Below are 27,973 nucleotides of genomic sequence, written 5' to 3' on the forward strand. Positions count from 1 at the left end.
TATAAACAAATATTGAAAATTATTGCTACATGTAACTGGAAAATAATAAAATACTTTTAGTTAAAAAAAAAGAAAAAAAAAAGCCAGGTCTCAGTGAGGTCAAGAAAATGGAGGGAGAAAAAAGATGAAAGGATAAGGAAACAGGAGCACAGTGGAAGGGGTAGGTAACTTTAGGGTGGGATGCTGGTAGGGTTTGGTTGAAGGGGAAGTGGATAAGGAAGCCATCAATAGGGGACGAAGAATGTTGTTTTGTTTTGTTTTTCTTTAATTTTTGCAGGGCAATGAGGGTTAAGTGACTTGCCCAGGGTCACACAGCTAGTCACGTGTCAAGTGTCTGAGGCTGGATTTGAACTCGGGTACTCCCGAATCCAAAGCCAGTGCTTTATCCGCTGCGCCACCTAGCTGCCCCGAATGTTGTTTTAATAATGGTACCTGGGCGTTGAGAATCACAGGGATGGGAAAGGAATGACAGGAGATTTTTGTTGTTTTTTCAGTTATGTCTAAGTCTTTGTGATCCATTTTGGGATTTTCTTGGCAAAGATCCTGGAGTGGTTTGCCATTTTCTTCTCCGGCTCATTTTACAGATGAGGAAACTGAGGCAAACAGGGTTAAGTGGTTTGCCCAGAGTCACACAGCTCACATGTCTAAGGCCAGATATGAACTCAGCCAGATGAGTGTTTCTGACTCCGGGCCCAGCACTCTATCCATTGTGCCTCCTAGCTACCCCAATGACAGGGTAGGGACATTTTTATCGTTAAGGACTAAGTTCAGGAAGGTTGACCAAAGAGGTTCAGCCTGGGAGTGAAGTTGTCCCAGATAGTCAGGAAAAAGCAGTAGTCGAAAAGGTAGCAGAGAAGTGGGTCAAGTTGTGGTCGGTCTGAGGAAGCATCTGCAACATTATGGAATTAGAATGAGAAGTGTTGTGTAGTTGCAGGTGCCCTGGATGGAATGGCTGCTCTGGGAGGCCAGGAAGCTCCCTGAGGCATTAGGGGGAGGGGAGGCAGGGCAAGACCATAAAGACAAACACTTTGAAGGACTCCATGCAATAACCATGATTCCAGAAGATCCTTAATGAAACACTATCCACCTCCAAAGTGATGACTCAGGGTGCAAATCAGGACATGTTTGGACTTGACCAATGTGGGAATTTGTTTTGCTTTACTATACGTATTTGTTAGCAAATTTGTGGGGTTTTTTTTTCTTTTTTCCTTCAATGGGGCAGTAAGAAGGGTGGAAGAAGAGTAATTTTTAATAGAAAAAAATTAATTAAAAAAAATTTCATGGATAGCTCTTGTTTGGGAACTAATGAGATTCCATGACTCCTGCAAAGTAGTCTGGGTGCTGACCTGCACTGGTAGAGGGAGCATCCAATACCAACTGAAATCACAAGCCCTGTCAGTGAAATTTCTCTGTGCATGCCCAGCCCAAGTTTTATGGTATAAACTCCTGTCATGGGGGCAGCTAGGTGGCACAGTGTATAAAGCACCAGCCCTGGATAAAGGAGGACTTAGGTTCAAATCCGGCCTCAGACACTTGACACTAGCTGTGTGACCCTGAGCAAATCAATTAATCCTTATTGCCCTGCAAAAAAATAAAAAATAAACTGTCATAATGATAGCAACCTTCCTATACTTGAGCATCCCTTCCTCAATAAGTCTTTTGCTAGTGTCTTCTTTAGCATCCTCTTGACCTTTAGGGGTGTGGGTGCCCACTGACTGATGTCTAGAGGCTCTGGTTTGAATCTTCAAATCAAGAACTCATCTCAATTCTTTTTTATTAAGTCCAATAATCATCAACAAAAACAGTCAAACAAACAGAAAACAACAGTAGAAACAAATGAACATACAAAAACAAGCAAAGAAAATAATTCTGTTCTCCATCTCCTTCCAGTCCAGCCAGAAGTTTCTTTTTGGCACCCGTCTTAAGCTAAACTGCTTTCAAACAATGAGACTAGACGATCCTAAAGACAAACTAGAACTACCATTTTTACTTTCTACAAAAGCCCCTCTTTAGATCTGGGTTAGTTGCAGCCAAGAACCCATTAACCTACACTCCACTTCTAAACTGTTTTCTGGCTCTTGGCAGTTTCTTTTAACCCCTTTGTTACTGTATGCTACCAGCTCATCTACACGGTTCACTGATTTCCTTCCACGAAAATATTATCTACTGAATTTTTTGGAAAGTAACGTTTTACTTTTGATGAATAGGTTCCCTTTTTTGCTTAAAGAAATACTCTCATTTTGAAGACATTTTAGCTAAACACCTGTGTACTTCCCAATGGGCCTTTTATGAATCTATAGTCTTTTGATGGCAATAGTATATTACCAGAGAAAGCAAATGGAGAAATTTCCTATTTCTCCATCCCATGTAGCAAAATTATAACTGGACTGTTTTGTAAACTACAGATCTGACTTACATTTACATTGTTATAATACCATTTTCTCCTCCAGCATGTCATTCTCTGTTGCTGAGACGGGAGTCAGACTGAGGATAACTATTGGCCTATATGCCTACACTTCCAGCTCTACAAAATCTCTGTAAGAATAATCCAGACACATATCAAGAACATTCTTGATGAAAGTAGGAGAAAGGAATAAGCAAGCTTTAAAAACTTCTATTCTATAGCAGACTACATCTTTATAATCACCCAACTGACTGAAAGGTGCAGAGAATATTAAGATCTCCCTGTGCTTATTGTTTGCCTTCAAGGGGTCTCCAATGCGTACATCAAAATCATACCAGGATCCCTGGGAGACACAACAAAAAGGAACTCATTCAATGACTGCCAGTTGCCAGAGGTGTCTGCCACCTTGGTCCCTTGAAATCCCTGGTTTTCTTTCAATCCCAGCTCAAATGCCACCTTCTACAGGAGGGATTCTTGATCCCCCTTTCACCTGTCCCCACGTCCTACTGCTTCCACCCCCAAAACTGCCTTTTGTATCTATATATTGTACCACACACAATACACGTGTCTATATGCTCATTTCCCCCAATAGAGCATAAGCTCCTTGACGGCAGGGGCTGTTTCATTTTTGTCTCTGCATCTCGAGCACCTCGCACGATGCCTGGCACATAGTAGGCACTTAAAATTGCTGACTATGACGTCCATCTCAGAGTCCAAGGGCAAGAGGGTTTCCCAAGAGATGGTGAGGTCTTCTAGATGCTCGTTTGCAAGATGTGCCGATCACAGGAAGCCCTGATATACTGCAGGGCCTCGCGAGTGAGATTCTAAAGAAAATGGCCTAACAAGCCACACAGTGAACTCTGGTACGTTGGCTACACTGACCCTCCAGCATTATTCCTCTGACGTGGTGGATCAAGGCTTCCCTGCCAACTGAAGGCTTTTCTCACATTAACTGCAGTGACAGAGTCTTCCCTCTATTATGAATTCTCTTATGGTGCTTTAAGGCTGATACCTGCTTGAAGGCCTTGCCACACTCATTACATTTATATGGTTTCTCTCTGGTATGAATTCTCTGATGCTTTGTAAGGTAAATATTTTGGTTGAAGGCTTTTCCACACTCACTACATATAAAAGGTTTCTCTCCAGTATGAATTTTCTGATGATTGGTAAGGGTTCCCTTCTGACTGAAAGCTTTCCCACATTCCAAGCATGCATAGGGTTTCTCTCCAGTATGAGTCCTCTCATGGTGACTAAGGGCTGAGTACTGCCTGAAGTTCTTACCACATTTATTGCACGTATAGGGTTTCTCACCAGTATGAATTCTCTGGTGCTGAGTAAGGTAAATGTTCTGGTTGAAGGCCTTCCCACATTCGCCACACTTATAGGGCTTCTCTCCAGTATGAATTCTCAGATGTGTTGTGAGGCTTCCACTGTGACTAAAGGATTTCCCACATTCCATACACGTGTAGGGTTTTTCTCCAGTGTGAATTCTGAGATGTTGGGTAACCTGGTTCATGTGACGGAAAGCTTTCCCACAAACAGGACATTTACAAGACTTCTCTCCAGTATGAATTTTCTGGTGTGCAGTAAGGCTTCCCCTATGACTAAAAGATTTCCCACAGTCGGCACATTTATAGGGTTTCTCTCCAGTATGAATTCTCTGATGCTGAGTAAGATAAATATTCTGGTTAAAGGATTTCCCACATTCACTACATTTATAAGGTCTCTCTCCTGTATGACTTCTTTGATGCTTAGTAAGACTCGCCTGATAAGTGAAGGCTTGACCACAATCACTGCATTCATAGGGTTTCTCTCCAGTATGAATTCTCTGATGCTGAGTAAGGGTTCCACTGTGACTAAAAGCTTTCCCACACTCTGTACAAATATAAGGTTTCTCTCCAGTGTGAGTTCTCTCATGATGAGCAAGGGCTGAATATTGCCTAAAGGCCTTACCGCATTCACTACATGGATAAGGCTTTTCTCCAGTATGAATTCTCTGATGCTGAGTAAGGCTTCCACTGTGACTGAAGGCTTGACCACATTCTTTGCATTCATAGGGTTTCTCTCCAGTATGAATTCTCTGATGTAAAGTAAGGGCTGAGCTGTCATTGAAAGATTTTCCACAATCCCCACAAATAAAGGGTTTCTCCCCAGTGTGAGTTCTCTGATGTCGAATAAGATACATACTCTGTCTGAAGGCTTTTCCACATTCACTACATTTATAAGGTTTCTCTGCAGTGTGGATTCTCTGGTGTAGAAGAAGTGGTGAGCTGTCACTGAAGCACTTACCACACTGATTACATTTAAAGGGTTTCTCCCCAATATGAAGTGTCTTATGTCGAGTAAGGTGAATTTTTTGTCTGAAAGCTTTTCCACATTCACTACAATTATAGGGCTTCTCTCCAGTGTGGATTCTCTGATGTAGAGCAAGTGACCAGCTATCACTAAAGCACTTAATACAGTGATTACATTGATAAGGTTTCTCCCCACTATGAAGTGTCTTGTGTCGGATTAGGTGCATTTTTTGTCTGAAGGCTTGCCCACAATCACTACATTTATAAGGTCTCTCTCCAGTGTGGATTCTCTGATGTTGAATAAGGTGCATACTTTGTCTGAAAGCTATTCCACATTCACTACATTTAAAGGGTTTCTCTCCAGAAGAAATTCTAGCATGCTGAATAAGGTGCCTCCTTTGTGGGAAGCTTTGCCCTAACTCATCAAAATCATAAGATTTCTTTCCACTAGGCAGTCTATAATATCGAATAAGGTCTGAGTGATAATTGAAAGCTTTGCTACATTCATTATACTTATAGGTTTTCTTCCCAAAGGCAATTCTATTTCGTCTTACTAGCTCTGAATATTGTTTGAAGTTATTTCCACGTGTGTCATATTTATGGAGAGTTTTTTTAATAGTAACATTCTCTTGTGCATCAGTGATTAACATCATACTGAAACTTCTCCCAAATTTATTAAATTCTTGATCATTCACTTCACTGGAAGCATTATTGTCGGTGATTGTTACTTGCCTTAAATCTCTCTCATGGCTGCTGAGTTGCTTCTCAAACATTGCATCATATTCCCAGACCTGTTCCAACTTAAAGTCCAAGGGAACATTCATCTGGAGACTTTCTTGGAGGCATTCCATAGGAATGCCATCCTTTGAATCTATCTCCACAGACCCAGGTCTCGTATCATCTGAAAAATAAAATTAAAGATATTTAGATAGACAGACAGACAGACACAGACAGACAAAGTACCCCTTGACTACCACATTGAAAGAAAGGAAACTATCATGGAGGACACTTTTCCCAGGGCAATTACTCATTAAAGATATATTTATTAAGTAGCACTCAAAGAAAACACACTGTGCTAGGAACTAGGTATATATAGACAAAAAAGAGCAGATATGCTACTGGGAGAGAGAGGAGGGGAAATTATACGGATAAACAAATAATACAAGGTAATCTGAGATTAGCAACGCTAACTACTGGAGAGATCATGAGCAAGGCTCATGGAAGAGGTTGTCCTTGGGTTGACGAAGGAAAATAAGGAATGTTGAGAGGTGAAGAGAAGGAAGGAGGGCATTCCAAGTGTAAGGCATGGCCTCGGCAAAGGCACAGAGGTGGGAGATAAAACTCCAAGTTTGGAGAACTGTCTTAGTTCCATCTGAACAAAATATAGACTGTGAAAGTGATTAACACAGAATAAAGCTGGAAAGCTAAGCTGAAGCCAACCTTTAGAAAACTTTAAAAGCAAGGCTAAGGAATTTGTATTTTATCTACATCCTTAAGGCAACAGGAAGTCATTGAAGTTTTCTGAGTAGGGCAATGACGCGGTCAAACCTATACCTATACCTATACATATATATATATATATATATATATATATATATATATATATATATATATATGTAAGACATTCCCGGAAGCTTTGCAGAAGATGGACTGGAGAGTACAGTGACTAAAAGGGTGCTGAAGACTGTTAATACAATGAACGTGGAAAACCTTGGACCAAAATAAGTACCTTAGTCAGTATCAGCAGCGGCAGATGAGAGAAACCCCGGGCATATAATTAGGCAGGAAGTTCATTAGCAAAGTTACCTGCTTTATTCAACATTAGACAATTCACACTCTATTAATGTGAAGAACACTGGCAAGTCCTTCAGGCATCAGGGAAGTATTTCTTAGAATAAAAGGGGGCACGACACTTTGGAAGTGTCTAAATTTGGAATCAGAGGGCGTGGGCTGAAAGCTCAGCTGTCATTTACTAGCTGTGTGACCTTGAGTAAGTCAATTGACCTCTAAGACGGTTTCTTTATCTATAAAATGAAGGTGCAGACTACGCGGGCTTTTCGGTCTTCCTGGCTCTTAAGCCTATGGTTCTACGGCCCAGAGCTAGGATGTATCGCTGAGGAGAATGTCAAATACCCGGACATCTGCAGGGAAGATGATTTCTTGATTTGGCCTAATGATTATTTCAGTCTTTGGGAGGGAGAGGAACTAACAAAAAAAACATCTATTCTGAATCTGACATTTAGCAAGAGGGAGGGACGAGTTACTGGAGCAGAAAAGAGAAGTTTTAGAGAAAAGGACAACTCCCTCCTAGGCTTTGTGAGAGAGGCAGAAGGAAAAGCGAGCACCCTGGATTTGGGGAGAATGGATTTCAAAGAGCTCAAAGAAAGGCTAGGCAAGATCCCATGGGCTAAAAGTCTTCAGGGGAACACAGATTAAGAGGGATGGGAATCTCATGAAAATGAAATTCTAAAGGCAAAAAGAAACATTCCTGATAAGAAAAAACAGGAGTTGTTGAGACTAGAATGTGTATAAACAAGGAACTTAGTTTTTGTTTTTGTTTTTTTGGCGGGGCAATGAGGGGTAAGTGACTTGCCCAGGGTCACACAGCTATTAAGTGTCAAGTGTCTGAGGCTGGATTTGAATTCAGGTTCTCCTGAATCCAGGGCCGGTGCTTTATCCACCGCGCCACCTAGCTGCCCAAACTTAGTTTTTTCTAAAGCTATATTGTAGAAAAGAGGAGGACCAGAAAAGGGATAGGACTCCAGCTCAGATAGAGTAGATGGGTCAATAACTGATGACAAAGTGAAGAAAGAACCGTTTAATTAATTGATTAATGTTTTCTCTGTCAAGGAGAATCAATGACCTTTGGACTGGAAAGGACAGAACAAAAAATGGCTAATATGGAGGTGATACCCAAGATAATTAAGAAGATAGTAAGAAAGAAGCTGTCTTGTTCTGGATGAATTCAAATCAAATAACTACTCTGGCTACTACAGATCCTCCTTTAGGAAGTAAGGACATGCCTGGTAGATGCAACATACTGCTGATTAAAACTGCAGCATAAAACACAGACAGGGGCAGCTAGGTGGTGCAGTAGATAAAGCATCAGCCCTGGATTCAGGAGAATCTGAGTTCAAATCCAATCTCAGACACTTGACACTTACTAGTTGTGTGACCCTGGGCAAGTCACTTAACCCTCATTGCCCGCAAAAAACAAAAACACGATCAGAACTGAACGAAGAGGTGACATAGTCCAGCTACAGTGAAGCAAAAATAATTTACAGGGAAGAGGCAGACACCTCATTTCTCTTGAAGAACTCAAAGCACCTGGCCCATAGAAAGTACATCTTGAGGTACTAAATGAATGGGTTGCTGGGATGACTGAGTCATTGTCAGTTATTTCTGAAAAAGTACAAAAAATGGGAGAGTGGCCAATGAACTTGACTTCATTACTTCGGAAAATTCTGGAATGGATCAGTAAAGAGAAGGTTGGTGAAGCTAGAAAAGCTTCATTCAAGAACAGGCCACACCAGACTAAATTCATTTCCATTTTTTAACAAAGTTTTACTCAACTCTGGCGATCAGGGAATGCTGTAGTTGGGTTTGCAGCAAGGTGTCTGATAAAGCTATCTCATGCTATTTTTCTACAGCAGATGGAAAGGTAGGGACTAGATAATAATGCAATTAGATGGATTCAGGATGTTTTGGAGGGCTGGATTCCAAGAGCAGTTACTATGGTTCAATGTCAAGCTAGCAGTAGGTCTCTAGTAGAATGCTTCAGGGACCTACGTACAGGGTCACCAGCACAAAGCTTAAGGATAAACGTTGTAGTTAAGGGAAACCAACCATACCCACTCTCTTGCCAGATCTTGTTGTTTATAGGCCAGGGGAGAGAGATACAGAAGCATGGGTTCTAGCCAAGGGTTTTGGCCAGAAACTGGCTGTACAGTTATGCCTAGGTCCCAATATCTTAACACTATGGGAAATACAGAACCAGAAAAACAACGTATGAGACGACCCCAAGAGTATAAAGAACTGGAAGACTTCAGACCTCTCATTGATGCCCCCAGTGAAGCCCATGCCTCCTCTGCCTCACACCCCCCATTCTAGCACAGTGGGGTCAGCAAGCATTTATTAAGCACCTACTATGTGCCAGGCACCACGCTAAGTACTGGAGATACAAAGAAAGGTAAAAAACAGTCCCTGACTTCACATTCTAATAAAGGAGACAACCTGCCACCAACCCCATACAAACTATCTACAGGACAAAGGGAGCTAACATTAGAGTGCAGCTACTAGCATGTGAGGGGGATAAGGAAAAGATTCTTGTAGAAAATGAGGTTTTAGCTGGGATCGGAAAGAAGAGACCTGGAGATGGGGTTTGGTTTCAGTCGGTAACAATGCCTGGAGTCAGGAGAGGAAGGGTCATGTCTGAGGAGCAGCCAGGAGGCCACTAGACTGAAGAGGACACTGGGGGAGCAAAGTCAAAGAAGAAGACTGGAAAGGCAGGAGGGGGGATGTAGAATGAGGCACATATTTTCAGACATGATTCAATGGGGGGCTTTGCTCTGCTTATCTGTGCTAATGTGTTAGAAGGGCAAGGAATAGTCGTGGAGAGAAGTGTCAGTGATGCTTTAAAAAAAAGAACATCCACTGAAAAAATGAAAAGAGAGAGAGAGATCACTGGAACATGAACCAAATGTGGGATGCAGAGAGACTATTTGGGGACAAGGGACCTGACTGAGGTGACTTGAGAGACAAGTTCTCTTTTCTTCTTTAAATTCAGTGAACATCATGACTTAACATGGAAGCAGTCAGTCTAGACCCCAAGGAATGGCCCATTGGAACTTGCCCAAGCATTCTGCTTATGTCTTTTTACCGAGAACCCTTAGTACAGTGATTGGGACATAAGTACCTCATACATGCTTTTCATTCATTCATTTATTCAAATACCAGAGAGATTAAACAGAGGAGGACAGAAGGTGTCCCAAAAGTCTTGGTGCAGTCTTAAGCTTTAATAACCTATGTCTGTGCACCAGGACTTTTGGGACACACTGGACAAGCCATTAAAGCTTAAAACTCTGCTAAGACCCTGGGGACATTGTGTATAGGTCAAAGAACAGAGGGAACAAAGCTTTGAACAGGCATACAGAGCTGAAAGCCTCCCATTACCTGGGTGAGGTTCAACAAACTGCTACGGTTTTCTTTTTTTGTTTGTTTTGGTTTTTTGCGGGGCAATGGGGGTTAAGTGATTTGCCCAGGGTCACACAGCTAGTAAGTGTCAAGTGTCTGAGGCCGGATTTGAACTCAGGTACTCCTGAATCCAGGGCTGGTGCTTTATCCACTGAACCACCTAGCCGCCCCTGCTACGGGTTTCTAAGCATAACCACCAATATGTGCTATTCCCTCCCCTCCAGAACACAGCACCTCTCATCTCCACACCCTGGCACAAGCTGCCCCTATGCTGGGAATGCCCTCCAACGTCACCTCTGTCTCTCACTGCCTCCCAAGCTCGGCCTATGCTCCACCTAAGTGAGGCCTTTCCTGATCCCAAGTCTCCCTCCAAAAATGAGCCCATATTTATTTTGCATCTATTTTATCTGCCACCTGCTCTGACAGACTGTAAGTTCCCTGAGGGCAGGCCCTATTTCATTTCTGTCTGTCTCCCCAGGGCTCGGCACAGGCCAGGCTTTCACACGTGCTTGGTGGCCACCTAGTCTGGCCCACAGCAAAGAAGGAATTCTCCCTCCAGCACGCCCTGCGAGTCATCTTCTAGCCTCTTAGCCCCTCACTCCCAGCCAACCCACCACCCTTTGGACAGTTCTTACCATTGAGGCATTTCTTCCTGACTCTGGGCCTAGATCCGCCTCTTTGCAGCCTCTGCCCATGGCTCCTAGTGCTGCCCTCAGAGGTCGTGCTGAACAAGGCTGAGCTCTCCTCCGCGTGACAACCCCTCGGACAACTTCAGTGTCCTTCAGTTCAGTGTTTCCATCTCCTCCCACTCATCTCCCCATGGCCTGAGTTCAGGGCTCTGTCATCTCCAGTCCTGCGGCTTTCAATGTCCTTCCTAAAATGGGGCACTCACAACCGCGCACCGTATTCTAGATGTTGGGCAGAGCTCATAGGGCCCTTCCCCGGCTCTCATTCCAGGCACAGGGCTCCTCCTCACTTTGCTGTTCAGTCATTTCAGTCATGTCTGACTCTTCCTGACCCCATTTGAGGTTTTCTTGTCAGAGATACTGGAATGGTTCACCATTTCCTTCTCCAACGCATTTAACTGATGAAGAAACTAAGTTAAACCAGGTTAAGTGACTTGCCCAGGGTCACACAGCTAGTAAGTATCTGAGGCTGGATTTGAATTTGGCAAGATGAGTCTTCCTGCCTGCAGGCCTGGTGATTCCCACTGCACCCCCTTGCTGCCCTCTTTTATGTCCTTTCATACTATAGAGTAAATGAACATGAGGTTTTTCTCATCCTCGAATCTCTTCCAGCCTTGGACCATTTCCTATCTGACCCCTCCCATCTTTAATCTATCCCTTTCTACAAGCTCCATTCCTATGGCCCATTCGCTCCATCATCAGACTCATCATCTCCCAAATTCAGCTCCTACAGAGTTGTCCCTTCCGCACTCAGCCGCCAGTTATCTTCCTAAAGTGCTGGTCCGGCTGCATTCCCCTCCTGGCCCCGTCTTACCCTCTCGGCCTCCCTTCACTTTCCTGCCCTCTGTCTCTCGGTCTCAGCCCGGCTCCGCTGGATTTCCCGCTGCTCCACCTTGTTCCCTGGCTGGTCCTCGGACCTGTTCCCTCCTCGGCCCCCCGGCTTCACGGAAGTCCCGGCACGGATCCTCCCCCACCCCATTTGTCCCGTCTCTTGTCTGTACATAGGTGGTGACGTTCTCTCCCCCTTGGGCTGGGAGCTCCTGGAGAGCAGGGGCTGTCCTCTAACCTCTTCTTTGCCTCCCCCGCACTTAGCACACAGAGGGGGCTTAAACCGAGTGCTTGCTGCCTGATGCCAACAGCTGCCCACACAGCCACCACCATTCTCTGCCTGAGGCACAGGGCTGGCCCTGCAGCTCTGCTCTTCCTCAGCCTCCTCCTCCTCTGGTTCCCTACTCTTCCTCAGCCTTGCATGGGGGGGGGGGGCAGGGCAATGAGGGTTAAGTGACTTGCTCAGGGTCACACAGCTAGTAAGTGTCAAGTGTCCGAGGCCGGATTTGAACTCAGGTCCTCCTGAATCCAGGGCTGATGCTCTATCCACTTGTAACGATTGGAATAACGCCACCTGCTGGATACTTACTGTAGAAGAGTTCTGCCCATGAAGCGAAGGTCTTTGAGGGCAAGACCAGGCATCAGGAAGTGACGCGGACGAGTGGGAGGAGGAAGGAAGAGACTGGCGCTCGGTCTCAGGCTCTTTCCTGAGGACGCTGGCGGAGAAGGGAGCTAGAAATGTGCTCTCCCTTTAATAGATAGAAATCTAGGCCTTTTTCTCTCTCTTTACCAAATTCTTATTCTCCTTAATAAATGCTTAAAAGTCTAACTCTTGCTAAAGCTTATAATTTATTGGCGACCACTCATTAGATATTTTAGACAGTTTAGCTAGAATTTTAACCCTTAACACACTGTACCACCTAGCTGCTCCCATCCCATTTTTCTTTCCAGACTTTCTCAGGTAATATTCCTTCCTTGCATGGGCACCAGCACTTGGGCCCAGGGACCATTAAATGGTTCCTACCCTTGACATTCTCTTTCCCACTCCTGTATTCACAATACTCACTCCCTCTTAAACTGCACAGCTCAGGACCCTTTTCTTCCTTAACAATGAAAGTCAGCATTTATAAAATGCCCCAAGTCCTATAATATCTCATTTGATATTCACAACAGCCCTACGAGGTAGGTGATATTGTTATCCCTACTTTACAGATAAGGAAACTGAAGCAAACAGAGGTTAAGTGACTTGCCCAGGGTCACACAGCTAGGAAGTGTCTGGGGCAGCACCAAGCACAAGTCTTTCTGACCCCCAAGTCCAGTGCTCTATTAACTGTTCACCCTGTTCCTTCCACATCTTCTCCAACTACAGGCTAGATTTCTCTGAGGGGTTAATGCTCCCTACTGCCTGCAAGTGCCCTGCATTTGCTTATCTGATTGTCAGGGCCCCCAGCAAAATGTAAACTTCTTGAAAACAAGTGATCTTTTCTTTGGTCTCTCAATAGCCAGCACACAGCACAGTGCCGGGGACAAAGCAGGTGTCTAGTAAATGCTGCTAGATTTGAACTGAAGGCAGCAAAGACAGGCGGCGGAGGAAAGCAAAGGTTTTTATCACTGGGGATTTTTAAAGATCAGATTCTGTATTTAAAACAAACTGTATCAAGAAGAAAGGAAATCTTAGAGAGGGAAAGGATTAGGAGGCTAGAGGAGGAGGGGGTAAGTACAGAGCACTGGCTAAGGGAATGGAAGTCCATGGGGCTTCAGGAACTTGGATGGGAAAACTAGGTCTCTGCTCTCCCTAACCTTTGGTTCCCTTTGTATTCCCACGTGTTTAAAAACATGATGCTGAGAAGGGGTCCGTGGGCTTTGGCAGATCGCCTGCCCAAGGGGGCTGGGACACAGAGAAATCAAAAGCCCTCCATCTAGCCTGTCTCACTTTGCAGAGGAACAAAGACGTCCAGGGCAATAGGGTGACTTGTTCAAGATCACACAGCTATTAAATGAAAGAGCCAAGATTCAGAACTAGGCCCTGGCTCCCAAGCCCTGGGCTATCTCCCCTGTGCTATAGTACAGCTTTAGAAACAAGAAGAGACAACACTTCCTTGGGGATCAGAGGGATGTCTGAAGGGAGAGAGGACCAGAAAGCAAGGGACTGAGGTGAAGCAAAGGACAGTAAAAGGTGTGAGCTCCTAAGGAACAGCAAAGCCCTAGGGAGGGGTGCCTCAGAAATCATGCCCAGGAGGCCTTGGGCCCGTGCTCTCCACAGGCCCAGGGCCTGCTTGTCTGACATCTTCAAGCTATTCCCCCTTGACCAGGCAGCTGAGCAAGTGCTTCCAGTGAGTCAGACCTGCCCGGTTCCCCCTCACTCACCTGGACAGGAGCCTATCAGTCCTTCTCTCTCCAGCATGCACGGTGCCTCCCCTCGCTCCAACCTGGAGATCACCTCTGGTTTGATAACCTGAAGTTCTGCTCAGGGAGAAAGAAATGGAAAAATGCTGGGGACAGTGAACTGCCACAAACTCACCCCCAGGGCCTTCCTCTCCACGTCAGTAAGGCCCAGGAAGCGACCGCAGGGCCTGAGAGACGCTCTGCAATCTGCTCCCGGATGTTCCCCGACAGGTGGGTGGCCTGTACACTGTGGGCCTGGGCTCATCAAGGACTTCCTGTCATTCTCCCTACCAGCAGATGGGGAGTCGTGACAGGTGATATGGAAAGTGAAGCCTCCCGGACAACAAACTGAGGGCAGGGCTCCTAATTGTACAAAACAAAGATCTTTCACGAGGACATGGAACAGAATTCACACCATCTCTTGGCCTAAGTGCAGTTATGAATCACCCCCAGGATGCCATGCCATGTCTTTAGACAGCAGAAATGCCACGGCCTTCAAGGAAAGTGAGAACATAAGGAAACCCCAATGGACAGATTCCCCATCCCAGGAAGAAGAGGTCCTCACCCAAGGAGACCAGGTTCCTGTAGTTCTCCAGCATCACGTCCCTGTACAAGTCCCTCTGAGAAGGGTCCAGCTGCCCCCATTCCCCCTGGGTGAAATCCACGGAGACATCCTTGAAGGTCATTGGTTTCTGAAACAAGAACACATTTCTGCTCACCCGGGGATCCTCCTGTCATGGCCCCTAGGAAAAGGGGCAACGTTGGCAGGGCATACAAGGAGGGTCCTCAGACAGCTCAGAGCCTGAGCGCATGCTCATCTCCACTCCTTTCCCAGAATGGGCCTCTCTCTGCCCTATTCTTTTCAATCCAGGACACAGGTGTCCAACCCTCCCCGTTCTCAATCACGGAGCTTTACTGGGCTCTCCCCCTTCCTCCCAATCCCCTCTACTCACACCATCACTGCCCTGGGCTAAGATCTCTTCTCCTCTCACTGCAACCTCATCAGTGTCCTCTCCACTCCGACCTTCAGACAGCTGCCAGAATCATCTCCCTGAGGGGAGATCCGCCTGCACCGCTCCCCCACTCAACCCTCGGCCTCCAGAATAAAGTATGAACTCCTCCTCAGCCTGACCCCGAAGGCCCCAGCGACCAGCCAGCCCCAGAAATGCCCATCACTGCACTCGGCGCGCCCACCGCTCCTGCCGAACCATCCTCCGGGGGCTCCCTCCATCGCAATCTACCGCCCGTTCTCCTCTTACCTCCACCTCTAAGGGTCAGCTCAGGGGAGCAGACCTTCCCGATTGCCGCGATTATCACTAGGCCGAGGGATCACAGGAGCACAGACCCAGAGCTGGAAGGGGCCTAGCGGGTCACGGAGACCAACCCCTTCCTTTGACAAGTGAGCCCGGGGAAAGCCAAGTGACTAGCCTTCAGTCCCACAAGTGATTCACATCACATTTGAAGCCAGGTCCCCTGACAGGGTTAGCACACTTCCTAGGACGCTGTGCTATCCTTTCCTTCCTCAAGCTACCTTGTATTTACTTATCTGTGTACGTGCTGAATGAATGAATGAACAAATGACCGACCGACCGCGTGAAAAAGCACATACTGAGCACTTACTGCATGCCAAGCGCTGTGCTATGTGTGAGGGGATCCACATGCAAAGAGACATCACACAGAGGGGATGGGGAGCTATGGGAGGATACTGTGGTTTGGAAAGGGCATGAGCTGTAGCGAGTGACATACGCTTCCTAAAAGCAATGTCAGAGCGGACTTGAGAGGGAAATGCCCACATCATGAAGAGTCGTGACATTTCTGGAAAGACGAGGAAAAAACTCCCAACTCACCTGGGACTTGGCTGTGAGGAAGCCAGACATCATTCCCTCCTCTTCTTCCATGCTTGTTTCTTAGAAAGAGCGCGATCTAGAGGAAAGAGGGAGGCAAGAGGATAACAGACATAAGGGCGTGGGAAGCATGAATCTCCCCCAGGGTCACCATCCCCACATTCTACCTGCTAAGACCACCACGGTCACTCCCTACAGATCCCTGGGTCAGCAGGAGCCCAGAAACGCTGCCCCGCCTTTAAGGATAACAATAGCGACAGGAACAATTCAGGGTAACAATGTGCTTTCAGGCTTACAGACCACTAACTCACAGGAAACAGATTCAGAGCTGGAAGAAATCTTAAAGATCATCCGGCCCAAACGCTCATTTTACAGATGAGGAAACTGAGTCCTGGGGAGGTCACATGATTTGCCCACGGTCACAGTGACAGACAACAAAGCCGGTGCTCTCGGCTCCATGACAACAATCTGTGGAGTGAGGTGATACAGTGGGTAGCACGTGGGGCCCGGAATCTAGATGACCTGAGTTCCCATTTGGCCTCAGACACATCCTAGCTGGAGGGCTGACCCTGGCAAGTCACTTAATCACTGTTTGCCTTGGTTTCACCTCAAAGATGGGGTTAATAGCTTTCTCTATCTCCCAACAGCATCTCTACTTAGTTCCTGGTTCTGACTCCCCCAGGATAAGCTGGTCACTTGATCAGTCGTGACCAGGCACAAAGACTCAGTTTTCAGACTCAGCACCTTGGGGGCCTGTGACCTCCTCCGACAGCCTTTGAGTAGAGGGGGCTCAGAGCTCTCCAGGTAGCTCTTCATTGTCCATCGGCGGCTCTGCTGGCACCAGGCCCTCGCCCAGCGCACCTGCAGCGAGCCCTTTTTGGTTTCTTTTTGTGTATTTTCTCCTCCCATTAAAGAGTAAACTCCTTGAGGGAAGAAACTGTCTTTCTTTTTCTTATTAGTATTCCCACTGCTTAGTACAGTTCTGGGCACACAGTAGGCACTGCATCAAGGTTTACTGAACTGAACTGAAATGACTCTCGTCTGAGCCTCACAACTGCCCTGTTAGTCAGGCATTAAGAGTGTTGTTATTGTTGCTGTTATTAGCTATCATATTATTAGCAAAGCATCATTTCATTTGATCAACACAACGCCCCTGCATGGCCAGTGCTACTATGGTCCTAATCTTACAGGCGAGGTTAAGTGATTTGTTCACAATCCCACAGCTAGCAGATATCTGAGGCAGGTCTTCCTAACTCTTAAATTCCTATTTAACAAAAGCAAACTGGTAAAATTCCTTGAATTAATCATGTGATAGGCAAGAACCTTGAAAGCCAGGGTATACGAGCAAGGGTAACCAGTTTATACCCATTTCCCACCACAGCATAGTCTCCACCCTAATTTCAGAAGGACATACACATCACTGTAGACAGCAGAACTGCAAGGGGAGGATGGGATAGGTTGCTTTTTTTTAAAAAATTGCTATTTTGGGGCAGCTAGGTGGCGCAGTGGATAGAGCACGGGCCCTGGAGTCAGAAGGACCTGAGTTCAAATCCAGCCTCAGACACCTGACATTTACTAGCTGTATGACCCTGGTCAAGTCACTTAACCCCCAGTGCCCTGTCCCTCCCCCCCCCAATTGCTATCTTTTCTCTGTACATCACCTATGTTTCCCAGTTTATCCCTTACAACAAAGATCCATCCCTTATAACAAAGGACACAAGATGGAGGAAACAGTTCAGTAAAACTAACCAACATATTGGAAAAGTGACAGTGCATATTGTATTCCACACCCAGAGAATTCTGCAGAGAAGTGGGGGAGGATACACTACATAAAGAAGGCAGGTGGAAGTCCCAGACATCCATTCACTGAGCCCACTGCCCTCTCCCCTACTCTCCAGCCAAGGACACCAGAGAGAAAATCATCTCACACATAGCAGAAGTGCTCAAAATGACCCCAAAGAGACCATGCCATGGTCATCCCAAGCCTGCTGACTTGGGTCACGGCTTTGCTATGAAAATGTGCGGCTCCTGACTCCTTTTCTGCGTTCTATGGGGGGACCAACCCATCTCTTGCTGTACAGAAGTAGGGCCCAAGATTCTTCCCTACGCCCTCATCTGGATCAGGAGGCTGGGAGCACCAGCAGGGTAGGAGCGAAGCCTACCAAGAGCTTTTTTTGTAAGTTTCCAAATAAAATCAAAGCAAATATTTATTGCACACCTACTATGTGCAAAGCACTACATAATGTCCTTCATTTAAAGGAAAGGACAGGAGGGATCGAGGACATTCTGGAGCCAGGCCAAGTCTACTTCCAAGCCTGGAGCAGGAACCACACTCTGGCCACCTGTACATTTCTGTGTTTCATTTGTTTCCTCACGGGACTGCCACCTCACCCCGACTGATCGATGAGAAGGGAAGTTGTCCCACCTGGGACAAGACAGGGATGGGACCCAAGAGGTCAGTGGCTCAGCTCAGAGCCTGAAAGAGCCACTGGCATGGGAGCAAATTTGGTCAGGGCTGAAGGAGAAACAGCATCAGGGTCAGCGGTGGACTGTGATCAGGGCTGGCAGGACCCATCTCCCCCCACCCCAAACTTTCCCCTCACACTAGCAAGATGGCATCGGCCCCGCAGCCCTCACCTTTCTCCTGGATCACTAGAGGGAGGTCCTCTATGCCCTCCCCACCCCGCCCCACTCCCTGCGCCAGCCTGGCCTCTCCCTGGGGCTCCAGCCTCCTCTGAATCAGTCTCTAGGCTCTGCCCTGGAGCTCTACCAAAAGGTCCCTCAGGTCTGACAGCTCTCCTCCCAGGGCAGATTCCTCCTAACCAAGGATGCCTTCCACTCCCTTCATCTCCCCCAGAGCTGGGAGCTGGGGGCTGGGACTCAAGAATAAGGTCATTTTACCTGGGGCCTTCACTGACGGGCTCAGCTCTATCTCCACAGATCCTCGGGTGTTCCAGGCTGGGGCCCTGTAGACTCTAGCAAAGGCTGCTGGATGACAGACAGGAGGGAGATCAAGTCAGCAGAAGGAGCCCAACAGTCTCAGACACACATTCCCATCTCAAGGCCCTTTGCGGATGGCCAAAGACCAAACAAATCGGAATAGGATGACTTTCATTCAGTCATTCAACAAACATTCCATGCAAGTCCCCTAACCTCTCTCAGCTGCAGTTTCCTCATCTGTAAAAGGGAGAAGACAAAAGCCCCTACTTCCAAGGGTTGTTGTGAGGATCAAAGGATTACTATTCGTAAAGTGCTTTGCAAACCTTACGGCACCATATAAATGCTAGCTGTTATCATGCAATCTGATGTAGGGGTGGGCAGGTATGGGGTCTTTTTTAATTATAAAAGTATTTTATTATTTTCCAGTTACATGTAGAGATAGTTTTCAACATTTTCTTTTTTTTTTGGTGAGGCAATTGGGGTTAAGTGACTTGCCCAGGGTCACACAGCTAGTAAGTGTTAAGTGTCTGAGGCCGGATTTGAACTCAGGTCCTCCTGAATCCAGGGCCGGTGCTCTACCCACTGCGCCACCTAGCTGCCCCCAACATTTGTTTTTATAAGATTTCTAGTTTCAAAGTTTTCTCCCTCCCTTTCCTCCCTTCCCCCTCCCCAAGACAGCAAGTAATCTGATTTAGGTTATACATATACAATCACATTAAACAATTTTCTTCATTAGTCATGTTATTAGAGAAGAATCAGAGCAAAAAAGAAAAACAACAGCACCAAGAACAAAAGAAAATGCATGGTTCAATCTGCATCTCAATTCCACAGATTTTTTCTGGATTTGGAGAGCCTTTTCCATCATGAGTCCTTTGGAACTATCTTGGGCCACTGTATTGGTGAGAAGAATCTAGTCTATTACGATTGATCAACACATAATGTTGATGATACTGTGTACAATGTTCTCCTGGTTCTGCTCATCTCACTCATCATCAGTTCATGCAAGTCCTTCCAGGTTTCTCTGAGCTCCACCTGCTCAATGTTTCTTACAGCACAATAGAATTCCATTACATTCACATACCACGACTTGTTCAGCCATTCCCCAATTGATGGGCAGCCCCTCAATTTCCAATTCCTTGCCACCACGAAAAGAGCAGCTATAAACATTTTTGTACATGTGGGGCCTTTTCCCTTTTATATGATCTCTTTGGGAAAAAGACCTAATAGTGGTATTGCTGGCTCAAAGGGTATGCACAGCTTTATAGCCCTTTGGGCATAATTCCAAATTGCTCTCCAGAATGGCTGGATCAGTTCACAGCTGGTATGGGGTCTTTAAGTATATAGGGGGAGCACTTGTAATCAAACTGCACAAATATGTCTGAGCTATATCTACACCTGTGTTGTTAATGTGGCTGAGCTCACAAGCAAACGGAAGGGAGAAGCCATCTAGGAAAAGAGGAGGTGAGAGCCATCAGAGGCCAATGAAACAGGAAGCATGACTAGATCATGGAGAACACAGAGGAGTGAGGCAATTACATGCAGCCAGTGCATACGAAGAGAGACTCCCAGGGCCTGGGAGCAACATGATGGTGGACTAGACATTTTCTCCAATCCCCTGACCTCTCAAACTCCTCTAAAAGGGAAATTGTGCACCAAAAAGAACGCAACTTCAACTGTCTCCATGATCAATTCAATCCAAAGCTCACCCAAAAGTCATCACCCAGTACGGGAGAAAGCTGAAAGGATCCACAATCAGGGGAGAGGGAGTCAGAAAGTGAGTGATAAGGAAAATAAGGGGGGGAGGGGAAAGAATTGATATTTCTAAAGAATTCTGGAAGAAGAAACCTCAAAGACCTTGAACATAAACAGATAAATCAACAGGAAAAACAGTAACACCAGAAGGAAATATGCCCTCTAGATCTGGTGAATAACTTCAGGCATCTATGGATAAAGACTGCAAAACAAAGGATAATGATATAACATTTGAGGAGACAGAGGAGCCTATGGAAACTGAGGAAAATGTGAAATCACAACACGCCATTTCTTATGATTTAAAAACAAAGTGAGAAGTACGAGAGAATATGTCCTGCAAAGTAAAAATAACAAACAGAACAGAAAAACCTGGATCTACGATGGCCTCAACAAAGAAACACGAGAATAAGAGATTTGGAATGCAAATGCACAGAACAACCACCTGGAAGAAGAGAAGCAAAAAAACAAGACTATTTAAAGAAAATATGCTCATTTTACAAGCAAAGCCTATAGATCTCAAAGACAGGATGTGTGTAGAGACAATCTAAGGACCATAGATATCCCAGAAGAACACAAGAGGATAAAAAAAAAACCACCCTAACATGATAATGAAGAAAATAATGGAAAAGAACAGGGGCGGCTAGGTGGCGCAGTGGATAAAGCACCGGCCCTGGATTCAGGAGTACCTGAGTTCAAACCCAGCCTCAGACACTTGACACTTACCAGCTGTGTGACCCTGGGCAAGTTACTTAACCCCCATTGCCCCGCAAAAAAAAAAGAAAGAAAGAAAGAAAGAAAAGAAAAGAACAGCCCAGCACTTCTAAACCAAGAAAATGAAATTCTAATAGAAAGAATTCATAGTTCACCTCCAGAAAAAAGAAAAAAAAAACAAGGCTGCAAATTCTAAGACATATATAAAGGTTAAAAATAACAATTCATTCCAGAAACAAGTTCTTCAAGCAATCAGGAGAAAGGCCTTCACATGAAAAGGAAAGGATACTCCAGTAATGCAAGACTATTCTCTACCCACTAGAAAAAAGAGAGAATCAAAGAAATGTATTCTGAAGATCGCTGGAGCTCAGGACGCAGCCCGGGTGACCTATCCTGCAAATCTGAGCTTCACTATATAGGAAAAGAGATGGACATTCAATAGCAAAGAAGAGTTTAAATCATTTTTAGAAAGAAAACCAGAACTGAAGACAACATTTGCCTCCCAGACACCCTAAACAACAGAACCACAGGAGAAGAAATGAGAGGCAGCAGGCAAGGATAGCAATGGCAACAGTGACAACAGAGAGACCAGTAAGGGTCTTTTTTCTAAAAGTGCACAAGGAGACAGGAGTGAAGGCGGAAATCTAGGAGAGCTAACAATGAAGAGGCAGACAGGAGGAATTATGGACAGACCCTGGTGACACCCTGAGTACAAGTGAATCAATGCTTTTTGTGAGACTACATTGGGCTGCTAGGTGGTGCAGTGGATAAAACACCAGCCCTGGACTCAGAAGGACCTGAGTTCAAATTTGACCTCAGACACTTGACACTTACTAGCTGTGTGACTCTGGACAAATCACTTAACTCTCACTGTCCCATCAAAAAAAGAGAAAAAAGAAACTTGAGAGAGACTACATTACAGCATGTGAGGGTGCATAATGGAAGGAGGAGAGCAGGGGGATAGAGAAAAACGATGCACCAGAGTCAAATCAAAGACTAGCAATGAGGGGAAGGTGATCTCCATAGTCTCAGAAAGAGAAGAGCCTAGAGAGAATAGGTAAGGAAGGGGGAAAGACTGAAAATGGAGGAAAGGAAGGAGGCCTTACTCTGGAGGTGAGAGGGGGTTCTACTGATGAATGTTCCTAAGGGTAAAGAGAAATGGTCAGTGAAGAGAGATGAGGGCCTTATATTGGATGGAACCCAAGGGCCTCAATGCTTTAAAAGTGTATTTGTCTTGGGAAGAGGGGAGACGGAATCCCTGGGGGCAGTTGACACCCTGAGGAGTGGAAGACCATGGACACAGGAAGATTTCCTGGCAAACACAGGGGGAAAAAAATCAATGAGAGAGTGCAGCTCAAAAAATCAGGTATGTAGTAGTGAAGAGGACTTATCATGGGGCAATATCCTCTCTGGCACCTGAAATAATTGGCACTGATCTGGCAATGAGGCACAATGGAAGAGGGGAATCCACGTGGCAAGTCCTACAAGGCAATGGGAGAAAGCAGCCACAGGGAATGTAGCCTGGAATGGCTACTTTGGAAGCTTTAATTGCATCAAGAAAAAGAGAAAAGAGGGGCAGCTAGATGGCACAGTGGATAGAGCACCGGCCCTGGAGTCAGCAGTACCTGAGTTCATATCAGGCCTCAGACACTTAACACTTACTAGCTGTGTGACCCTGGGCAAGTCACTTAACCCCAATTGCCTCACTAAAAAAAAAAACAAAACAAAAAAAAAAAAAGAAAAAGAAAAAGAAAAAAAAAAGAAAAGAGAGAGACCAAATAATTACAGGGGTCATGAATCAGAGAATGAGGGTCTTGAGTAGAGAGTGAGAGAAAACTTTTTTGGAAAGGGGCACAAAAAATGAAATTTAAAAACTAAGAAATAGAACTAACTAATGGAGAGAAGAAAAAAGGGGGGAGGGAAAGCATTATATAACCAGATTAAAGGTGGAGATTAAAAAAAAAGAACTGACAAAACCCTAAAGGGAAAGGGGAGATCAAGATGAGGGGAAGTGAGCCAGTAGGAAGAGGGCCACCCTACAGAAGATCAAGGAACTGAAAGGACATAATGCTCTAACCACAGCAGAAGAGGGAACCTGAAACTGAAAAGACATTAAGGCATCGAGGCTAAGAAGGGAAGTGGCCAAATGGGGGAAAATCTTTGTATCAAATTTCTTTGATAAGGGCTTGGTAGCCAAGATCTATAAGCAATTAACATACCTAAGACTAAAAGCTATTCCCTAACAGATATTTGATCAAGGGATATGAACAAACATGTTCACAAAAGACAGCTAGAAAATATTCCCAATCACATGAAAAAATGCTCCAATGTCACTAATAGTAAAAGAAATGAAAATCAAAACAATGCAGAAGTTTCACCTAGTACCCTGAAAATTGGCAAAAATGACAAGAAATGACAACAGTCAAGGTTGGAGGGATTATGGAAAGATAGGCACACTAATACATTGTTGGTAGAGCCGTGAAAAGGTAGAACTGCTCTGGAAAGCAATTTGGAATTATGCAAATAAAGTACCTAAAATGTCCACTCCTTTGAGCCAGAAACTCCTTTACCCCCAGAGAGCCACTGACAAGAAAAAAAATCCTCACAAACTCCAAAATATTTATAGAAGCACTTCTTGTTATAGTTAAGAATTGGAAACAGTCAATGCCCACCAATTGGGAAATGGCTGAACCAAGTGTGGTTCATAAATGTCATGGAATACGACTGGGCTCTAAAAAGTGACATATGATGAATACAGAGAAGCATAGAAAGATCTACATGAACTGATGCAGAGCAAAGTCAGCAAAGCCAAGAAAACAATGACTACAGCATGGAAAAAATAACTGCACATCCAAAACCCAAAAGTAAATGTAACAAAATTATAAGGATTAAGTGGAATTCAAATGAGGAAAGATGAGGAGATACCCCAACCTAGCTCTTCATGGAAGTGGGAGGTGTAGAGGTGTTACTCACTGCAAATTTCTGGACTTTTTCAATGTAACAATCAGTTTGAATCCCTCTCCCCTTCTTTTCTTGAAAAATACTGTTTGTCATATGGAGAGATTCTCTGGGAGGGGAATGGTGAGAGATACATGGGATACCACGGTATTACAAGAAACAGAAAATATTAATAAGAGGTTATTTAAATTTTTTAAAATAACAAACTGCAGGAAATCATATAGTTTTCATAGGATTATCAGTCTAAATAAAACTGTCCAGGAAAATGAGAAAAGGAAGAATAAACATTTATTAAGGTCCAACGATATACACTGTGCATTTTACAAATATTATCTCATTTGATCCTCATAACAAATAGCAAGTAGATTCCAAGAGCCAAGAGACAAACTTAATAATAGTTAACATTTTTATAGCAAGGTTTGTAAAGCCCTTTACATCTGTAATGTCATCTGGATCTCACTACAACCCTGTGATAGCTGTTACACCCCTTTTACAGATGAACACACTGAGGGAGCTAGCACTGAAGTGACTTGCACAGGGTCACACAGCTAGTAAATGTCTGAACTCAAATCATCCCGATTCCCAGTCCACTGCCCTATTCACTGCAATACCTAACTGCTCGGATTTGAATTCCATTTGCCCATCTCCAAGGCTTGAGCTCCATCCTCAATGCCTAGCTACCTCCAGGAAAGGGGAGAAAAGGCTGGCTGGCATGAGCCCTGGCTGCAGGAAAGGAGCCCAGGGGACAGAGAAAAGCACAGCTATTCTTCATGAGGTCCCCTGCTCTGTGTCCCCGGCCCCACCCCAACTGCACTATCTCTGCCTGCCATTCCTTCACTTCCTAGATCTTCCCCCAGCCCAGGCCCTGTCCTGAGTGCCCCAATCCCTGGACGTCTTCACACTCAGGATCTTCTGCCTTTTCTGCTGTTTTCCCTGACTTATAACTCACCTTTACCTAGCACTTTAGGGACAGGCATGACACCTATTATTTCATTGGTTGTAAGCAAGGCCCAGAAGAGGAAATTCACTAGAACAATCTAGGTTGCAGAACTGTCTAGAGCAGAGGTGTCAAATTCTGGCAACAACACTCCAGAGTGCGGCCAGATAGCTGGAGAATACTTAAAATGAAAATATAATAGAGCATATATAATATTAATGTGATTTCTAAGTCAATATGTGGCCTACAGGGATCTTTAGGTACTGTTTGGTGGCCCCCATTTCTGTGCAGTTTCACACCACTGGCCTAGAACACTGAGAGAGTTTACACACAGCCAGGAAGTGTCAGAGGCAAAACTTGAACCCAGGTTCAACGCCTGTCTAGTTACTATGCCATGCTGCCTCCCTACCTTTAAACTGGGGGGAGGAAGGGAATTTTTTCTCACAACTCTGTGAAATAGGAAGTACAAGTACAGTTATTTTACTCCCATTTTGCAGAACAGGAAATTGAGGCTCAAAGACATTAACTGGCCTATTCTCTTAATAATCCTGATCTCTCACCCCTCAAATGCTCTTCCACCTGAGAGGACTAAGCTGCTCTGGGTGTCACAGCTGCCTGCTCCCTGCCCCCACTCCCAGAGCTCCCCAAGCTCTATTCTGAGAACCTTAGAAGGCGTTTCTCTTCCCTTCATCAGCTACTGACCCCAGTCTTATTCATTAGGTATCGTACAGTGTTGTGGTCAAAATGCAGAAGTACTTTCTGATATACACTCTCTTTCTCTGAACTTCTCAGATCCTAGCCCGGCTGAGCCTGGATCCCAATCCCAGCTACAGAACCTCAAGGTACCAGACATTCATACTGGCTCCTGAGCCAGATGTATCAAGTCCCAGGTCTGCCAAGGGAGCCTTGGACACACACGGGTGAGTCACACACACATACACAGCCCCTCCTCTGTACCCTCAGGGTGCCCAGATAGTGTGATAAGGCAACAGGATGAAGGGGAGGTGGCAGTGAGGGGGCACGGGCTTCAGCTGGATTGCCCTTGAGTGTTTGTGGACAGAGGGGCAGGAGCCAGTAAATAAGGAGGCTGAAGAGCAGAGTAGGGGGCAGCTAGGTGGCGAAAGTAGATAAAGCACTAGCCCTGGATTCAGGAGTACCTGAGTTCAAATCCAGCCTCAGACACTTGACACTTACTAGTTGTGTGACCCTGGGCAAGTCACTTAACCCCCATTGCCCCGGAAAAAAAAAAAAAAAGAGCAGAGTAGAGGAAGGCAGCTAAGTGACCTAGTGGGCCTGGAGTCAGGAAGACCTGCCCTCAGACACTAGCCGTGTGACCATGGCTAAGTCACTTCACCTCTAGCTCAGTGCGCTGCCTCAGTTTCCTTACCCAGAAAATGGAGAAATAATAGCACTCCCAGAGCTGCTGTGGGAACATAAGTAAAATACCTTTATATAAATGGAGGTATTATTCTTATCAATGGAAAATGGATGAGACATTGATACATATAAATACTATTAACATACATACAATGCCTTCTATTTCTAGAGCCTGCAGAACACTGAGAGACCCAATCAATCAATGAATCTCAATCAATCTCTCTCTCTCTCTCTCTCTCTCTCTCTCTCTCTCTCTCTCTCTCTCTCACACACACACACACACACACACACACACAGACCCCTAAGCTGATGCAATTATCAGATCTCTGGTCCCGGAGCCAGGAAGACCTGACTTCAAATCCTGCCTCAGATCTTCCTGGCTAACTCTTCTCAGTCTCAATTCCTTCATCTGTAAAATGGGGCTAATAATAACAGCACCTCCTCCGCGGGGCTGTTGTGAAAATCCAATGAGATGCAATGTAAAGCACTTTGCAACATTAAAGCGTTATATAAATGCCAGTTACTGTTGCTGCTGCTGCTGGGGGTGAGAGGGGGAAGCCGCCTCAAGTAGGGTGTGTTATTTTTTTCCCTAAAGGGTGAGTGAGACCACGGATGTTTAAAGGCGGCTAAGAAGGAATTGAAGAAGAGAATAAAAAGGGAAACGATCAATGGAATGAGGTCCGGGAGGAGGAGGGAAATTGCAGCTGGCTCAGGGGAAGATGAGTCAATGGGAGATCAATAGGCTTCCGGGGTCCTTCCCCTCACACACCCCTGCACCCACCCCCAAGCTGCCAGCCTTACACGCCCCCCCAGTCCTACAAAGTCACCCCCTCCCCTTCTTTCCTACCCTCAGCCACAGGGTCCCCGGACAGTCCTCGGGGCTGGCAGGTGAGCCGAGCAAGCCTGGGTAAGGCAGCGGATCGATGTGCACAGTGAAAGGGAGGGGAAAGATCGATAGGACAGGAGGGTGGGGCGGGAGGGAAAGACCGACAGCCCCTCGGGGCTCCCTCCCCCACAGGCGCAGACCCTGGGTCTGCACCCTCGGCCCTGGAGCCCCCCACCTCCGTGAGGAGCCGGCGCCCACACCCGGCCCCTTCTCCTGCCCACTCTTGGCCCCGCGGGGTCTCCCAGACGGTCCAAACGAGGGGTCTGGTTTTTAAGGAACCGGGAGACCTCGGGGCTTGGGGGCATCGGGGGGGGGGGGGCACTGGGGGCGGGGCCCCAGGGTCCGGCAGGGCGCCCCTCCCCCACAAGCCCCCCCTTCCGGAGCCACGCGTGCGCACACTCACGCGTGCGCACACACCCTTCCCTCTTCCCCGGCCGCGGCTCAGCGGGGGGGAAGAGCCGCGGGGCCGAGAGCGAGCGGGACTCCACCAGCGCCCCGCCGCCGAGGCACACTCACCCGCCGTGCCCCTGGCACGCACGCACCGCGCCACACGCGTGCGCGCACACGGGCCCTCCCCGCCTCACACACTCACGCAGACACCGTCGTGCACACCCGGTCGCACACGCGTGCTTACACGCGCACGCATCACGCACGCTCACACTCACCCTCTCCCGCCCTCTCCGGCCCGCTCTCCTCCGGAAAGCTCCGAGCCGACGGCCGACCGACGCTCACGGGGCTGTGGCCCCACCCATCGACACTGCGCCTGTGCGGAGCCAAC

The 27,973-nt window shown here is 46.2% G+C and overlaps 1 protein-coding gene across 5 annotated transcripts; it reads right to left on the reverse strand.

Moving 5' to 3' along the window:
* Window positions 1-731: 731 nt before the first annotated feature.
* On the reverse strand, window positions 732-27,945 carry LOC122746101 (zinc finger protein 420-like). Of its 5 annotated transcripts, none has more exons than XM_043991576.1 (6): window positions 27,861-27,945; window positions 18,536-18,622; window positions 15,638-15,713; window positions 14,356-14,482; window positions 13,773-13,868; window positions 732-5,599 (listed from the first exon to the last, which is right to left on the reverse strand). In XM_043991576.1, exons 3-6 carry the CDS (start codon window positions 15,686-15,688, stop codon window positions 3,348-3,350), a joined length of 2,526 nt encoding a protein of 841 aa, XP_043847511.1. In that variant the 5' UTR covers window positions 15,689-15,713; window positions 18,536-18,622; window positions 27,861-27,945; the 3' UTR covers window positions 732-3,347. The 5 variants fall into 5 exon arrangements, with proteins under 5 accessions (XP_043847511.1, XP_043847512.1, XP_043847515.1 ...); XM_043991577.1 differs by having other exon boundaries at window positions 18,536-18,619; window positions 27,861-27,920; XM_043991580.1 differs by lacking the exon at window positions 27,861-27,945 and adding an exon at window positions 27,712-27,771.
* Between the last annotated feature and the right edge of the window lie 28 nt (window positions 27,946-27,973).

Source organism: Dromiciops gliroides, chromosome 3 (genome assembly GCF_019393635.1).
Source record: "Dromiciops gliroides isolate mDroGli1 chromosome 3, mDroGli1.pri, whole genome shotgun sequence".
NCBI lineage: Eukaryota > Metazoa > Chordata > Mammalia > Microbiotheria > Microbiotheriidae > Dromiciops > Dromiciops gliroides.